The sequence below is a fragment of the Gymnoscopelus braueri genome (assembly GCF_963280865.1).
Source record: "Gymnoscopelus braueri genome assembly, chromosome: 6".
NCBI classification, from domain to species: Eukaryota; Metazoa; Chordata; class Actinopteri; order Myctophiformes; family Myctophidae; genus Gymnoscopelus; species Gymnoscopelus braueri.
This window is the reverse complement of record NC_137607.1, coordinates 29,150,008-29,168,463: the sequence shown is the minus strand read 5'-3', so window position 1 is coordinate 29,168,463 and position 18,456 is coordinate 29,150,008. Positions and strand designations below refer to the sequence as shown.

At 39.7% G+C, this 18,456-nt stretch overlaps 3 protein-coding genes across 4 annotated transcripts in view; 2 read left to right on the top strand and 1 right to left on the bottom strand.

Moving 5' to 3' along the window:
* pomgnt1 (protein O-linked mannose N-acetylglucosaminyltransferase 1 (beta 1,2-)) overlaps nt 1-18,456 on the top strand; it is a 172,388-nt gene that overhangs the window by 111,217 nt on the left and 42,715 nt on the right. The gene's annotated exons all lie outside the window — the stretch shown is intronic.
* On the bottom strand, nt 741-4,268 carry LOC308086869 (interferon-induced protein with tetratricopeptide repeats 1-like; the record flags this gene model as incomplete). Its single annotated transcript, XM_080430513.1, has 3 exons — nt 4,083-4,268; nt 2,361-3,085; nt 741-757 (listed from the first exon to the last, which is right to left on the bottom strand). The coding sequence occupies exons 1-3, from the start codon at nt 4,085-4,087 to the stop codon at nt 741-743; spliced, it is 747 nt and encodes a 248-aa protein (XP_080286639.1). The 5' UTR covers nt 4,088-4,268.
* Nucleotides 15,267-18,456, top strand: part of LOC308087057 (B-cell receptor CD22-like) — a 4,057-nt gene continuing 867 nt past the window's right edge. Inside the window, exons 1-8 of one of the 2 annotated variants that reach the window (XM_080430712.1) lie at nt 15,267-15,384; nt 15,751-16,071; nt 16,173-16,397; nt 16,992-17,252; nt 17,360-17,623; nt 17,742-18,032; nt 18,242-18,323; nt 18,436-18,456. The exon at nt 18,436-18,456 is cut by the window's right edge and continues 7 nt beyond it. In XM_080430712.1, coding sequence (XP_080286838.1) covers nt 15,330-15,384; nt 15,751-16,071; nt 16,173-16,397; nt 16,992-17,252; nt 17,360-17,623; nt 17,742-18,032; nt 18,242-18,323; nt 18,436-18,456 — 1,520 coding nt within the window. In that variant the 5' untranslated portion in view covers nt 15,267-15,329. Of the gene's footprint in view, nt 15,385-15,750; nt 16,072-16,172; nt 16,398-16,991; nt 17,253-17,359; nt 17,624-17,741; nt 18,033-18,235; nt 18,324-18,435 lie in introns of both variants that reach the window. The other variant, XM_080430711.1, reaches the window with a different exon arrangement.

Sequence of the window (18,456 nt, the reverse complement as noted above, 5' to 3'; positions counted from 1 at the left end):
GTCCGTGTGTCCGTCCGTGTGTCCGTCTGTCACCAGCTAATCTCTGGCACCGTTGGCCTGGTCGCTGCGAAACTGTGCACACACACTCCCTGGATGCCAATTCAGAACCTCTGCCCCAAATGTTTCACATGGGCCTGTTATAGCGCCACCAGGAGGCCGATTTTCTAGTTTTATGTTGCTATGGACCATGTGTCCTTAATACATTGATTGATTGATTGATTGATTGATCTACAAATGGTTCACACATGAATTAAAATTATTTCAAATTAAGATAGCCCTCTCTGATAATAATAATAATAATAATATGGGTAATAATAATAATAATGATAGATATTTAGCTTATTTTATCTAACAACAATAGTAGTAGTAGTAGCAGCAGCAGTTTCAGCAGTGACAATATAAAATATATGTCACAATTCACCAATTCAAGTTTTTCCCTACATGCCTATTTATACATTACATTACATTACAGTCATTTAGCAGACGCTACTAACTACTAATCACCAGAAGTCTTAAGTGCATTCTCTTCTAAAACAAGTAACTAAGAGTATACCTAGCGCTAAGGTAAAAGTGCAATATATCAGCTACCTACTTTCTTAAACAGATGAGACAAATAGGAAAATCAAATGAGCAAGAGCTAAAACAAATAAGTGTATCGAATAAACAAGATCCAATAAAACAGCAGCTCGTACAACTAGTTGACATTTATATTGTTCAGTGTAGTCTTATCTATAAATTCATCACCCTTTGTTGTCTGCTGATCACAAGAGATGATTTTATAGCTGGACACATGTGTTCTCTGTTATTTGCCTTTACCTTTTGGCTATCTTTTTAAAACATTTCTGTTTTCTTAAAGGAGAATTTTGGACAAAAGTTTTCTTACCTTTTCTATGACGTTATGATCTTAGGATGAATGGTACAGTAGAAACATTTCATAACTCCACCCCTGAGCCGCCACAGCGTAAAAGGTGCGCGGATAGGCCTTAGGTTAGATCACATATTTTAATAGCTTTTTTTTAACAAAAAAAAAACAGAAGTCTCGCTAGACAAGATTGAAATCTCGAGATTTCAATCTCGTCTAGCAAGACTTCTGTTTTTTTTTTTTTTTTGTGAGATCTGACGTTCATAGTGACAGAACACTATGCAAAAAAAAAAAAAAAAAAAAAAACAGAAGTCTTGCTAGACGAGATTGAAATCTCGAGATTTCAATCTTGTCTAGCGAGACTTCTGTTTTTTTTTTTTTTTTTTTGGGACAGTGTTCTGTCACTATGAACGTCAGATCTCACACAGAAAAAAATAAAATAAAGCTATTAAAATATGTGATCTAACCTAAGGCCTATCCGCGCACCTTTTAAGCTGTGGCGGCTCAGGGGTGGAGTTATGAAATTTTTCTACTGTACCATTTATCCTAAGATATCATAACGTCATAGAAAAGGTAAGAAAACTTTAGTCCAAAATTCTCCTTTAAATACACTTTTTTGTCAGTCATCTTTCAGACATATCAATTCCCAATATCCTCTGATTTGGTGAACATGCACAGCCTGTGGAGAGTTATGTTATCCAAACGTCATGCAAATCAGTACACAGTATCACTATAGTCATGTGATCAACATATTCCATCCTCATTGCCTAAGGTTGGCATCCAAAGTTTGCAGGATTGGTCCGTTTTGAACAAAAAGCCTCAAAGTATACACATAGCTTGCGATTTCCGTGAAATTTCACACGCACATTCCCACTAGGCCGAGGAAGAAATGCCACCCTTCTCACATTGGCGTGTTATAGCGCCACCAGCAGGTCTAATTTAGCAAAACACATTTTTGGAACAAAATGCCTCAAATCATGAATGCTGTGTCAATGCAAGAATAAATGGCACGGTTGGCACCCTTTTCACATTGGCCTATTATAGCGCCTATTATAGCGCCACCAGGAGGCCAGAATAACATACCTGACCTGGCGGAGTCCTGTGCTCCGAGGAGCACTTTTTCTAGTTTTATATATCAGGTCAGCTTTTTCCTTGTACTGAGTTGATTCTACATATATACCAGCAAGAGATAGATTTGTTTTATATGAAGAACAGAGGTAAAGGGAGATAACTTCCTCAAAGAGACTGATGGCCTGATCAGTAAGACTTTGGTTCAGGAGATTGCCCCTGTCTGAATAGATTTTCCATTTGTAGCATGTTGCGAGACAGCTTTTCAGATAGCGGTTATCATTTGGTCCATGGGGATGCCTCTCCAGAGCCTCTTTTGCCAAGCCAATGGCCTCATCAAATGATAGATGCATTCTGTATAGTTTCAGTAATGGTCTGATGCCACTGTAGCTGCTCCCAGGCTTTTGCAAGACTCTCTGAGCCAGCTCACGTGCTTCATCTTCTATCACTTTGCCTGTATTGGCAAGTCTGTTAAGGTAGACTGCAGCCACATACAAATTTTCTGGATCATTTTCCATTGCTGTTTTCAATTTCTTCAAGAGCTCAGCTTCCTGAATTGGAGTACAGTAGTCCCTGGAAGCGCTCGCTATGGCCAAGGCCTGGCTAGTGCGCCACTCCACTCTGTCAGGTTCCATACAGATTGCTTTCTGGAAATATTCTTCAGCTTCCTGCTGTCTGTCTGGGCCGGATATCATCAGGGTCCAGGCCTTTTCCGCATAAACCTCTGCATGGAGCTCATCTGGGGATGGAGATGGATATTCCTGAAGCAGAGCCTCTACCTTTGACACATATTCCTGGCTTTTTGCTTGTTCTCCAAGGTGGAAGTGCAGCCAAGCCATGTTGCTGTAGTTCACCAGCAGCCAGGGACCCTCATCTGAAACGTTGTTTCTAATCTGGCGAAAGGCCTCTGGTGCCTTGCTGAAGCAGCACAAGGCGTCATGTGTAGTGGAACCCAGGGTCTCATCTTGAGAGCCTAATTGGTAGTGAATGTATGCCTGCAGGTTATAGATGTGACCCAGCCATTGGTATCCCACTTCAGTGCCAATGTCCTCTTGGTTATCTCGGAGACGCAATAGTTTGGATCTGCTCCTGTTGTCTATTCCCCAAGTGAAGTGACACTCCAGTGCCTCCAGCTGGGTCCTTAATGTTGTTTGACTGGTTAATGATAAAAGTCACATAAAACACTGACATTAGATTTATGGTGTTATTATTTGTGAGACATGCCAAATATAATATATTCCATATGAACATTTGCATTATTCTTTTCATGAACAAGTGATATAGGATATAGACTGTGTAAACTGTATGTATATATACTGTATACTGTATATCAGGGCTCCGGGACCCCTAGGGGGTCCTCAGAGTTATTACAGGGGGTCCACCAAATCTTTGTGTGATAGGATATTCTTTTTACTTTAACCACTTGAACTCTAGCATCCATTTTCTGAGGAGAACTTCAGCCAAAAATAGCAGATCTACAAGCTAGTGTTGATGTAGAGGGGGAAAAAGAGCAGACCAAGTACAGAGTGAAAGTCAAGTTTACTAATTACAGAGGGTTGAAGGGGTTAAATGTCTTAAAATACACATTAACATGAATCCAGCATACACTGATGATAAGCTATATGAAGCTATATTAAATCCATGAAAATTATTATTATTACTATATTAAATCTATGAAAAAGTTTAATCTGTGACACAATTTTATACATACTAGTGGGGGTCCCTGCTTCATCTCTCTCTCAGCTAAGGGGTTCTTGGCCTGAAAAACGTTGAAGACCCCTGCTGTATATTATTATATTATATTATAGGCCTATTATAATATATTATATTATATAAGCCTATATTATACAGGCCTATAATACAATACAATACAATACAATACAATACAATACAATACAATACAATACAATACAATATAATTAATTAATTAATTAATTAATTAATTATTAATTAATTAATTAATTAATTAATTAATTAATTAATATATTATATTATATTATATTATATTATATTATATTATATTATATTATATTATATTATATTATATTATATTATGTTATATTATATTATATTATGTTATATTGTTTCACCTCCAGTCTATTGCTCAATGCTCATACTGGATTAGATTATTGCCGACTATACCTTGGTTTACCTCATTGTAGCCTATGCCTAGCAGTTCTTGTCGATGTCTGTTGATTAGCTCCGAGGTTTTGCGCAGATCAAAAGTTCAAAAGGTATGTGGTGCAATAAAAGTAAGGCATAAAATCAAACGGAACCACTCCAAAAGCCTGACAAACAAAACAATAAATATCCAACTTGTTCATAACTTCGCTGAATAGCTTGCTCAACAGTGCCCGCTCCGTTTGTAATAGCTTTGCTGCTGGTCAAACCATCGCAGTTATAGGAGGACTTTTTGGCAGTGGAGGAAAGAAGTACTCACATAGTCGCATTCTTTACTTAAGTAAAAGTATCAATACTGCAATGAAGATATAGGCCTACTATGTTACACGTAAAAGTCCGGAATTCAATATTTACTTGAGTAAAAGTACAAAAGCATTGGTAAGTACTTAAAGTACCAAAAGTAGAAAGTACTCATTATGCAGAATGTCATATTTCACAAGTTTTCAAATGTATAAACATCTTCAGAAAAATAGCGCATTGTGAGCTTGTGGCACGGCTATTTTGAAATGGCCGAAATGTATAAAGGGCTTAAGTGGGTAATGTAGGCTATGTTTTGTAAATAATAATCAAAATAACAAGTAACTTAGCCCTGAAACATGACTGTCATATCTTGACAGACGAGCGTCATGTGAACCATGGATAGTAACTAAAGTTTTCAAATAATTGTAGTGGAGTCTGGAGACATAAAAGTATAATGCCTCTGAGTAAAGTAAAAAATACCTCAAACTTGTACTTAATTACAGTACCTGAGTTACTTTACACCACGGCTTTTTGGTTTCGATTCTGTCAAATTGCGTAGGTGGGATTTTATGGGCCCCCATTTTCCGAGGCTTAGCTTATGTAACACTCACTAGGCACTAGGACACTTTCTATTCTCAGGAAATAGTGTCTCAGGACTGGAACAAACGAAACCTATCAAAACTCAAGGGCTTGGTGTGGTGGTAGCCATAGATATATATAAAGGCTAGATGACTCACTTGCGCTGCTGGCCAATGGAGTACAACGTTGCCACATGGCGGCCATCATGCGACGTCATCATGTAGTTATGATACTGCATACTGCATACATAATTTTATATAAAATTATAATTATAAATACGCAGTATCATAACTGTATCTTTGGTGTTTACAACACACCAAACCGTTTGAAAATCGGATGAAAATTGAGCACGCTATGGTTATTTCAAAGTATATGCACCATAGACATAATGTTATGAATGACCGTCCCAAGATGGCCGCGGTTGAGCTACGCTTGCGACGCCCGCTTGAGCCATCTAGCCTTTATATATCTATGGTGGTAGCCCTGAAACATCACTGTGTCGACAGTCATGGAACCACTTGTTCCTGGTTTGAGAATGTTTTACATTTACAACCACTCGGTACATCTACATATACGTTCAAATTTCAAATATAAAGTGCTTACCCTAAAGCCACAAATGTAACAAATTAAAGCGCCTGGGTTTAAGTACCCGTGTCTTCTGTATTGTTCAATAAAAGCATTTTAATCCGATCAGTGGTCATTTTCTCCGATTTATTTCCATATGCTTTCAACTACGTGCCCCTATTGCTTGGGAGGTGTATTGCACTCAGATACATTATTTAAAAAAAATAAATGGCTGCCGATCGGATTAAAATACTTTTTATAGAACAATACGGAAGATACTTATATACCCGGGTGCTTTAACTTGTTACATCCGTGGCCGTGGGGTCAGCACTTTATATTTGTAATCTGAATGTTAATATAGATGTACCGGTTGTAAATGTAAAACATTCTCAAACCAGGAACCGAACAAGTGGTTCCATGACGCTTGTGACAGACGAGCGTCATGTGAACCATAGCTAGGTGTGGTGGTGGTGGCGCATCAAAAGTTCTGTGGTGCAATAAAAGTAAGTTATAAATTCAAACGGAACCTCTCCAATAGCCTGACAGACAAAACATGTGTTATTGAGAGCAAATGTAATAAAACTAGAAGTTCTGCCCGCTACGCGGGCAGAATTCTAGTACCCCCCCCCCTAACCCCCCCAAAGAAAATGTCGTTTGGGGGTACAAAATCATGGGATAAAGAAACAAAAAAATAATACCCAGAGGGTCTCTGTCTCTCTGTCTCTGTCTGTCCGTCAGCGAAAATTCTCTCTCGCTGTTTGGCTGACTATTCTCTCTCTCCCACCCTCCCTCTCTCTCCCCCCCTCTCCCTGTGTGCGCGCATGGCTGTCCCCCCCGCCCCACCCACACACACACACACAGAGACGTGCGTGGTGTCACTCTCTCCCCGTTTTTTTTTGCAATACAAAGCCTTGACTACAGCACAACAGATCTGTGTATGTGTGTGTGTGTGTATGTGTGTGTGTGTGTGTGTGTGTGTGTGGCAACATACGCTGGTGGGTGAGTACGCACCGTTTTTCGCCTTCAGCCAATTGCAGTGCATTTTTGCCACCTCCGCGACTAATGTGATGCAACGGGACTTTTGAGATGGCCATGCCCAAAATAGGGTGCCTTATTCGGATACATGCGTGTGACTGGGCGCCCCTGCCGGTTCTCTGAATTTTTATTTTTAAATAGGCTCTGTCATGATTAATTGACCACACATATGAAGTGAAACAACTAAATTCTATCCAAACGATATCTTATAAGTAAATTCCGTGCCTCAAAGAAGAAGTTTGAGAGCTTTGTGAAGTTGAAAAGTCCGGAGAAAGCTGGCCACAGAAACAATGGCTGCCGTTCGTGTTTGAGCGACGACGCTGATAGGCTGGGAGAGTGAGGTTGGGTTGGGTTGCCATGTCATGTCCAGGTGTTGTAAGCGTGAAGTGGGTGTAAATTGGTTAGAGAAAGTGCGTCGACGCATGCGCAGTGTGCAGCTTTGTGTTTTTTCATGAAGCTGGTTGCTTGTTGCTCGCGCACGATCTGGCAACAGCGGTGCATACGCATGCGCAGTGAGCAGTTTTGTGTTTTTTCGTTCCCTCCGTTTTGCCCTTACAGCCAGTTTGCGGATTGTAGTATAGATGAAATTGTTCATCAAAAAAAATCTAAAAGGTAAGATAATAAGAAACTCAATAAATATCCAACATGTTCATAATTCCACTGCTATAGCTTGCTCAGTCAGTGCCCTCTCCGTATGTATTAGCTTTACTGCTGTTCAAACCATTGCATTCACATCACATGAGGACTTTTTGGCAGTGGTGGAAAAAAGTAGGCTACTCACATTCTTTACTTAAGTAAAAGTATCACTGCAATGTAGGCCTACTGTGTTAAAAGTAAAAGTCCGGAATTCAAAATTGACTTGAGTAAAAGTACAAAAGTATTGGCATCAAAATGTACTTAAGGTACCAAAAGTAGAAAGCACTCATTCATTATGCAGAATGTCCTATTTCACAAGTTTTAAATAAGACATAATTCCTTTTAACAGGACGTTCATGAAAGTCCTTGCGGGCTTGTTTCCAATGAGGGCCTGTGAGCAATTAGGGGTTAAGAGTCTTGCTCAGGGACAAATTTCATTTCATCGATACGCACTTTTTGCTGCCGGTCAGTCATGAAGCTGCAAATCCAGGGAATCAGACCCGGTCTCACTCCTAGATCAAGGAGACACTGCACTGCCACTGTGTGGTCTACGGCATCAGAGGCCTTGGCAAAGTCAGTTGTAATTACTGTGCACACTGAGCCTGAAACATCACTGGTCCTATACACAAAGTCCATTAAGCTGACTAGATTGTGTGTTGTGGAACGGTTCTGTCAGCTGCCAAACTGCATGGGGTCTAGGTTTGGGGTGATGTCATTAAGAATCCAGTTCCCAGCCAAACGTGAGATCGGCCTTAATTCATCTATGTTGCATGGGAAGGATTTTGTTTATAGGGACAACAGTAGCCTCTTTCCATTGTCTAGGAACCACCCCTTCATCAAATGAACTGTTGATGATATCACAAAGAGGAATGCTGATCTCACATGCAAACTCTTTCAAAATATTGGGGGGGATCATGTCTGGGCCAGGGGATTTATGACAGTTGATGGAAGAGAATCTATTATATACCTCCCACACTGGTATAGTTGGCAAAGGGGGGGATGGGAGGAAGGAAGGTAAAGCTGATCGTTCCAGAGGCTCAAGTGACTGGGACACCGTGATAAACTTTGCATTAATTGCATTGGCAATTGCCACAAAGTCCTGGGGGTTGATTCCAGGGACATCAATTCGGGCCTCCTTGTTAGGAGTTTTGCTGCACATTGATCTAATATTGTTGTGCCAACCCCTGGAATTGGCTTTTTCCATACCTTCCACCTTAGACTTGTAGAAGTGTTTTTTTTTGCTGCATACTGTATATTTCAAGTTTTACAAGTTTTTCCGGATTTGAAAGCCTTTTGTCTCTGGTAAATAAGGTGCTTGATTTTGGGGGTGATCCATGGTTTGTCTGATGGATAGATTTTCACTGTCTTCATAGGGAAATGTCTATCAATTTCAGGCAAGATAGTATTATAAAAAGCATTAGCCTTTTCATTGGTGCTGGTTGCTTCAGTCACCTCCTGCCATGGATGGGTGGTAATCCACCTACCAAACTCACTCAAACCAGGCTCCCTTATAGGTTGTACTACCCTTTTAATGCACTGGGGGGGGGGCATGATTGTGCTTTAGGTCTCCAGAGAACACAGTTGTGGTCACTTGAGGTAAGGGCAGGGAGAATCTCAGGCTTCAAATACATTGGTTTCATGTTAGTGATGATCTTGTCAAGGATGGCTTCGCCTCTGGTATTATTCTAGGCTGCAATGCCAGCCTGACAGAGTGTCGCGGGTTCGAGTCCCGATCCCAAAGGCCTTTGCTGCGTGTCACTCGTCATCTCTATCCCCATTTTCTGTCAGTCTACTGTCCTATAAATAAAGCCATAAAAGCCCCCAAAAAATAGAATAGAAAAATGTAAGTTTGTATAATTTCAATGTACAGATCTTTTTTTCAAATATATATATTGATTACTGTTTAGGTTTACCATGCTTATTGTAAATCGCTCTGGATTAAGAGCGTCTGCTAAATGCCTAAATTGTAAATTGTAAAGTGTAGGTCTGTTTTGCAAACCATACAGTATGGTACTGCACAGGCTGATGAAAATGCTTTTTTCACTTTGTGGGAAAAAACTGAAGACAAAATATATAAAAGAGAAGTATGACTAAGTTACAGAAGTGGTCGATTTTATCATCTTCATGTCATGGGTGGACTGGAAACAAAAGTCATCCTGTGAATATTTTTTTTTAAATACGTTATGGGAGGAAACTGATAACAAAATGAGAGAGAAGTGACACCCGAGCAGTTACAGAAGTGGTCAATTTCATCATCAACTTTATGTTGAAATTTGTGGACCATATCTCACACTAGATACTGTAAATGGTGCTAAATTGCAGTAAAGGTGGTTATCTGGCTGTGTGTGTGTGTGTGTGTGTGTGTGTGTGTGTGTGTGTGTGTGTGTGTGTGTGTGTGTGTGTGTGTGTGTGTGTGTGTGTGTGTGTGTGTGTGTGTGTGTGTGTGTGTGTGTGTGTGTGCGTGCGTGCGTGCGTGCGTGCGTGCGTGCGTGCGTGCGTGCGTGCGTGCGTGCGTGCGTGCGTGCGTGCGTGCGTGCGTGCGTGCGTGTGCGCGCACGCACGCACATGCGTGTGTCCACATGCGTGTGTCCACTAAATATTCAGATGTATTGAAAAACGTATAATATGTGACAATACAAACACTACACACTAGTCTAGAAGCAAATGTATGAACATTTTCCACTGAAAAAAAGAATACATTCATATTCTTTTCATGATTATTATTGTATGATAAATGGACTGCATTTAAAGTGTTTTTTGTGTGTGTCTGTTTGGCCATTCAAATGTGCTTTATAATGTAATATTATAACTGCAACAACAGTGTAACCTGTATAGCATGCAGTGTAACCTGGGGGTTACGGGACGTCTGAATAATGACATGGCACCGTCAGCACTCGCTAACACTTTTAATAACACACAGCAGCAGCAGAAGGAAATGGACACATTTATCAGACATGTGGGTGTGAACTGTGATTCACAATATAGGACATTATTCAAGTCATGCTCAAAAGTGGGTCTATATTGTTTAACTTCCGTTTTCAAAATGTTGTTCTTTTTGTGACATGACATTGCCAGGCCCGCTTTTAATCCTATCCTATCCCATTATATATTAAGGAAACCAGTCAGTCTGTTTGTTCTGCATGTTTCTCCTCAGTATGAGCAATTGATCTGAACTTGCACACAGGCATTGGCCATTAGCATATGCAGACAGTGACGTGGCCCGTTTTTCATTTTCCTCAAATTAAAGTTTATTAACGTTTTTGTGTAAACGCAGGAGATTCAGAGTTTGGGCTATGGGATCTGTTGTCATGGTTACAGCCCTGCATGCTATGGGATCTCCATCTGCTGCCTACACTTGGCTTTTACATCCTTGCTGCCAGAGAACGCCAGGACAGACGTCACAGACAGACGCTGCCTGTAAACTTATAAAGGACTGTTTTATGAGCGGGACGGCGCTTTAAATATCATCTCTATAGCACTAGCAGGCAGACTGACACGTGCCATGTTTGAATCCAGGTTGTGTTATTAGCACACATAGCTTAGGTGAAACAGCGTAAACATCAACTTCTCATGGTTGTGGGTGACAACAATTCCACGTCGGCCGTAAATCGGGTTGTCACACACACACACACACACACACCCACACTCCAACAGGATTGAATCACTGTCCAAAACTTAACCCAAAAGTCTATATATAGCTTGGCTGCGCACATTACAGTGTTTGCGCTAATACAGGTGGATTTTATAGTTTTAAAATGTGTAAAAAGTCTGTCTATAACATTTTGAGATATCTTGCTAAAATATATCTGATACAGACAGTCAGACAGACAGACAGACAGACAGGCAGACAGTAAACAGTTTGTATAGTTAAATGCATTCTATACTGTCAGTACACACTGTCCTGCAAAAGCGGTTCTGCTGACCTGCAAATGAACTGAGCCTGGTCACCCTAAGTGTAATCTCTCAAGAACAGATTCTGCTCTGCGTTGGAATCTGTCGTGAAAGTTCGTCATAACGTGTACACACTGGGCTACAAGTGGGCGTGCCTTCAGATCAGGAAGCAGGCCGCGCTTTACCCAATCAAATGTAGTGGGCGGGATTTACGTGTCCGCCGATCCTTCCCCACTCGAAACCAACCAAAACTAATTTAACAATAGCGTCCGCGGAGCAGACAAAACCACGAAAAGATATTCACATTTTAACTTACTCTTTCATCATAGAAACAAGTGGGCTTATAACCAAAGCGATCCATGTTCTCTGGGAGAAGTGGTGTTAGTGTTCCGTGTAGAAATATTGTTAGTGGGAATGAAAACATAGTCGCACCACCAGAAGTGAAACGCTGAAGGCAGACCAAAACCCTGGTTTCCTTGCACACAGGTGCTACGACGTCATTGTCCCAGAGCCAAGTGAGATAGTACAAACAGCAGAGGGCGCTGTTTTTCCTTCTCATTTGGTTCTGGGTTCCCAGATTGCCCTAAGTGTAACACTGATACTAGATATCACAGGAATAAAATAAAATAAATTAAAAGCTCAAAGATGCTATTTTTTAAAGTCCAATTTAGTGTTTTTCTCACTTGAGACATGTCACTCATGTTGTGAACTTGAAGATATGCTATTTTCTCTATTTAAAAAAAATGTGAAAAGGAAATTCAAATAGAAATAAATACAATTTAAAAATCACCTATTATTTTTTAAGGTATAGAATTTGCCCCTGTATTGGGAAATGAGTGTGCATTATGCTGTTATACAGTATATGTTATTGAAACTACTGCTGCTATACAGGGCTGTCTCGGAAAGGAGATCAACGGGATTTGGTAGGCTGTTACAGTAATCCCTTTGGGTGATTCGTCACATTGAAATACAGCAAGAAACCAAAACCAAATAGACCCTAGATGGGCCCAACTGGCCCAAATGCATGGTATATTTTGTGCTGATTTGGAGCCCAATCTATGGGCTGATAACGTGAAGATCGGCTGGAATGTAACACTATTAACAATGCACAGCAGCAGATTCTCAGGGTTTGTGAGACATATGTGGTTGGGTGTGAGAGGTGTGATTTTCTTTTTTAGGACACATGACGTTTATAAATGTGAACCTGCTAGTTTGACACAAAACAATTCTCCTTCAAATATCATCTTTCTTTTTTCACCCAAAGGTGGACATAGAAATTGTGAGATTGTTTTGGTTTGTTTGTGATCATTCATAACTGTGTACTTTATACAGTACAGCATGCTTTCTTTAACACACTATTAATACAGACAAATAAAAGTCAACAATTCTGTGGAGAGGGAGGAAGAGAGGAAAGAAAGCATCCTTGCAGTTTTAATCTACTTCCCTTTTTGTTTTTCTGGTGTGTGTTGTTAATGTGGTTATCAGTATGTCTAGATGACTATTAATGTAGATGTGTGATGCTGTGGTATTTCTCTATAAGTGTATTTAACTATCGTCTGTCTGAATATGATGCTAGGGGGAATTTACACAGACCCAAGCATGCACACTGTGTGCTTGTCTTGGGTCACCTGACCAAGTGTCCGTGTTGAAGGAGTTGACATGAGAATGATGTGAAGCCTGCAGAGCTAGTTCAGACTCAAGGCAGCATCATGGCTGCTGTCTCTCTGCTGTCCGTTGCCTCGCTGTCTGCTGCTGCCCTATGAAGTTTAACAATCCACCGCCTCCCCAGCATCCACCTGTAGGCTCTGTTTCTATATTCTCCTTTGGCGTCTTAATTCATTCCCTGTAATTCTATTTGGCATATCACTTAATTATACATTGTTTCATGCTTACAGGGAATGAATAGAGACAGAGCCCTGATGCCAAACCATGCTTCAGATATCTCTGCTAAAATGTATGCTCAATTACAATATTTTAATTCAATCCAAGAGTTGTTTGACTGAATATATATTGACTAGACAGACACGTTCTGAAGGCTGGTGAGTATGTCTGAATTATCTCACTGTAACTTAAAATGATACTTTATATATTCACTGACAGGATTGTATCTTATGCTGATACATGTTTGACATGGAGCATGGAGCATGAGTGTAGACCTGATCCAAATATAAAACGTACAAACTTTCAATAAATCCATGTGATATTGTATCACATATAAATCACACGTAAATTTGAACATGTAACATTAACATTGGTGAGAGTCAGTAAATCCATATATTTATTGTCAGCTTATTGCAGAACAGTACAGTACATTCGTTGGTTGTGAAGTGTGTCTTTCATTGCAGTTAGGCCTACTTGATGCTGGGGTCAGTTTTCACCTCAAGATACCAGGAGGTGTCTCCTGCAGACAGTACACCTGTCAGGTGGCAAACAAACATGGATCTCAAATGTTAACACCTCATTCTATTAATGTTCTCTGTAAGTTAAATAACAATAATGCTGCAAATCAATACATTACTCATAATCTAATGTAAATATAACAATATCTATGACCACAGGTTATTTGTCTTTTTGATGTTTTTATCAAGATGCACCAGTGAATGTGTTGGTGAAGGTCAGTCCACCAGACAGTCCAGCAATGGACACAATACATGATTGTAATAACAATCAGTTCAATTCAATTCAATTTTATTAAAGTGTCAAATCACAACAAGTTGTCTCAAAACACTTTACATGTAGAGCAGAGACCCGACATTGTCCCACCCTGAGCCCCCTTAACAGGAAGAAATGCCAGGCCGACCCAGGCTCTAGGGTGGGAGGCCATCTGGGGGAAAGGAGAGAGAGAGAGAGAGAGAGAGAGAGAGAGAGAGAGAGAGAGAGAGAGAGAGAGAGAGAGAGAGAGAGAGAGAGAGAGAGAGAGAGAGAGAGAGAGAGAGAGATATTAGTATATAGTGATGTAATATAAGATAGGGGGCACAGTGGCGCAGTCGGTAGCGCTGTCGCCTCACAGCTAGAAGTTATATAGTTTCTGTGATGGAAATGTTGAAACGTATAAGTTAAACATTTAAATGACATGTCTGTCTGTCTGTCTGTCTGTCTGTCTGTCTGTCTGTCTGTCTGTCTGTCTGTCTGTCTGTCCGGAGATAATATCACAAAATGCTGGACGGATCAGTGCCAGACTTTGTGCACAATGCCAGTAGGCCACAGAAGTACTTCTACTATCTTGTCTTTTCACATACAGTCTGTTTTATAGTTCTTGAAATATTAATATTAATTTTATAATGCAATTAAATTGGGGCTCTGATACAGCTGAAACCTTGCCAAAATGTAAAGTCAAACATCATAGATAATGTCATACGACTGATATCATAGATGACTGATGTCACAGGTCACATTAAGTCTAAGATCCACATTGGAGCCACGCTGTTTCTAGGATCCACAGAGACACAGAATTTCCTAGTTTTCTAGTTTGTTCTAAGTTTGTTTACTTCTTATCTGTTGGGTCTGGGTTAGATTGAAGTAGATATCCAGTCCTTCTCCCATCACATCAGCAACACCTTACTTTATAGGTTACAGTACAACATGATTTATTTAACATAGTATTAATACAGAGAACGTTTGCGGGAGGGGGCCCGTTTTGCGAACAATGCCACAAATTATGAAAACACTGTTTGATTGCCGTGAAAATTTGCAATTTGTGAGATCAAGATGTATCGGTCAGATTTAGCAGATTCCATTCGACTGGCTATGACTGCCTTCTAAATTTCGCAGACACTGGTTACGCAACCCGGTCTGGCGGGTATCTGCGTGCAGAGGAGCACACTTTTCTAGTTGATATCTGCAAGTAAGAAGCATCATAAATTATGTATTGATATTGCTTGTTTTTTTTACATTTTCCTTTTCAAATTATTATCTTTTAGCTGCAATTCATGGAAGCTTTTCTGGAAAAATTATTTCACTCTTTGTGAAACTTGTGATGTGACAGTAAACTTGAGGTTGAAGTCGACATGGTTGCATGAGGCACTTTCAATTCAAACCTTTCAGACATGAGAGTGAAGAAATGGTCAAAATACAAAACTTGCATTACTACTGCTAACCCTGATCCTATAATTATTAAAATGTAACATTAACATTTGTGAGAGTCAGTATATCCATACAGTACATTTATTGACAGCTTATTGTATAACAGAGAGTACAGTACATGTGTTGGTTTTGAAGTGTGTCTTTCGTTGCAGTTACTTGATGCTGGGGTCAGTTTTCACCTCAAGATACCATGAGGTTTCTAAAGACAATCAGTGTGATCCTGGACATTCTGATCTTGGTACCTGGTAAGGAGAGTTTATAATGGTTTCATATTCACAGTGTGTTCACCCCTCATAGATTTACTAAATGACTTCAAACTGCAAAGTACAAATCAAATACCAAATTCACATAGTTAGATGTTGTGGGTAATGTACAGATAAATGTAAAAAACATGGAAAAATATATATTGAGCTAAATATAAAAAATAACTACAAAATATTGTGTATTCCTTTACATTATACTATATTTTCATATTGAGGAAAATATCATGTCATGTTATCACAATCTAGTGGATAAATGGAATGATGTCGGAATTATTATGATAAAAAAGAACAATCAGAAGATTGACATTTTTGTTGACAGTTGTTTATTTTTCTGTGTGTCTTTTACAGGTGTTTATAGTGGTGAGTGGGGAGTGACCATCACCAATCTATCTCCATGTGTCATGAGAGGCTCATCAGTAGATTTTGGTTGTTCATATGACTACCCAGTGGAGCACACTGTCATTGATACAATCTGGTACAAGAACAAACAAGTTTTTCTCCATGGCTCTCAACCTCCTCAAGATCGTATTCAATACATTGGTAATAAACTCCATGATTGTACCATGAGGATCAATAACATAAAATACAGTGATGAGGAAGGTTATTACTTCAGGTTTGGGAAAACAGGTGAAGCATTTAACAGTCAAAGAGTATCTTTGTCTGTAACAGGTAAACAAGAGTACTTTTTTAACCTTTCATGTAATCAAAGTCAAATCTTTCCTGACAATCTCACCAACTGACGTGCATCTTGTTTTTATTCTTCTGATCAGAACTGTCTGTACAGGTGACTCCTCCCACAGTGTTAGAGGGGAGACAGGTGATACTCTACTGTCAATTATCTTGTCAACAAAGACCCAACCTTATCTGGTTTAAAGATGGACAACGAGTATACAACCCACGATTCCAGGCCACAATAGAGGATGCTGGGAGATACCAGTGTGTTGTTGAAGGACAAGAGACATGGAAGTCTGAAGCTGTGATGCTGGATGTGCAGTGTGAGTTTATATGAGTTCATGTGACGTCTTTCTCTCTCTTTGTCTGAATATTTTTCATTCTGTTTAATTCTGTCTTTAATGTATTCAATTAATACCACAGCACATTCAAAGAAGAATCATATTAAATTAAAGCTGCAATCAGCGATGACCGGGCCCCTCGTACCTTTATCCACATCAGGATGCACAGTATCCACCATGCTGTTTTTGCAGAACAACATGATTCTAAACGTAGGATTAGTTTGTAAAAGTATAACTTCCAGGTAATTGTTGCTATGACTATGATACATGTTGCCAGTAGGTGGCGTTATGACTTTAACTAAATATTGACACCTAAATGTGTTCCAGCTATGACTCATATCAAACGTGAAATTTGTGGCTTATTTGACCTAGATTCTAATTACAAAATATTCCCTGTTTCATGGCAAAACATGGAAAATCACCATGGTGGTGCCATGTGTGTGATAAAAACTCATGAGTTTGATAACTTTTCATCATTACAGTATTTTATTTACACTGAATGAGTTTGAAGTGGATCTGATTATCCTCTTAGAAGGAGTTTGGTAAAGTACAGCTATTATATTCTGTCCCCAACAGATGGTCCCAAGAATGTTGTTTTGTCAGTAAATCCACCAGGTGATGTTGTCAAAGGAAGCTCAGTCACTTTGACCTGCAGCAGCAGTGGTTCAAAACTACCAATCCAGAGCTACATCCTTCTCAAAGACAACGTTAAAGTGACACAGGAGAAGATAATGACCATCTCTAACATCCAACCCAGTGACAGTGGAAGATACTCCTGTCAGGCAAAGAACTACATTACCAGAATCACTTCACCTGAAGTCACTCTTCATGTTCAGTGTAAGGTTTTAATTTAATTAATATGATATGGCATTATTTGCTTTATTATTTTGACCAAAGCTGCCGTAATGGTGTACATCACATTATCAATCTTTATTCCTACACAGACCCTCCAGAAATGACCTCAATATCAGTGGATCCACCAGGAGAAGTAGTTGAGGGCAGTAAAGTGACTCTGACCTGCAGCAGTGATGCCAACCCACCAGTAGACAACTACACCTGGTACAGAGACAGAGGAAGCAGCTTTATCTCCGCTGGTCCTCAGCTGGTAAAGGACAATGTGTCTCCTGCAGACTCTGGACAGTACACCTGTCAGGTGACCAACAAACATGGATCCCAAACGTCACCACCTCATTGCATTTATGTTCTCTGTAAGTAAAAAAAATAATAATGTCATAGTCCAATGTAAATATATATTTATATAACAATATCTAGTATATGATATAGTATATATCAAAAGTCATTTGTCTTTTTGATGTTTCTATCAAGATGCACCAGTGAATGTGTTGGTGGAGGTCAGTCCACCAGACAGTCCAGCAGAGGGCAGCAGTGTGAACTTGACCTGCAGCAGTGATGCTAACCCACCAGTACACAACTACACCTGGTACAAGAGGACTGGGCCTCCTGGTTCCAGCTCCCTGGTCCAGGTAGGGTCAGGACAGGTGCTGGTTCTGGCCTCTCTGCAGCCCTCCCACACTGGACTGTACTTCTGTCACACCAGGAACTCACTGGGAGAAAACAACTCTACTGAGGTGCTGCTGCACATGGACACAATAGACAGTGAGTAGACAGAGGAAGATTGTAATAACATGTACTTTACAGTCTGTAACCTGACAACTAAATCTACTAAAGTGTCTACTGCAGTTTTAGATGTAGTTTTAGATTTAAAATATATAAAGAATGAGAAAACCACACTTTAAATAATGTTTAATAATTGATTTCATTCTCTGATGATAATTAATGTTAAATATGGTGTCATTTAGCTGCAGGTCATCTTGTCATTCTTCGTGTTGGTATTGGAGTCAAGGTGTTGGCAGTGCTGCTGCTTCCTTTGGTTATGTGGTGGGCCTGGTGAGTTTCCTGTCATTATAATTCCACAATGAAAGTTATGTTCTTGTCATTATTGCAACACATTAAAACTTAAAACAATTGTTTAACATATAATTATTTCTTGTTTTTAAAGGAAACAAGATTCTGACATGGA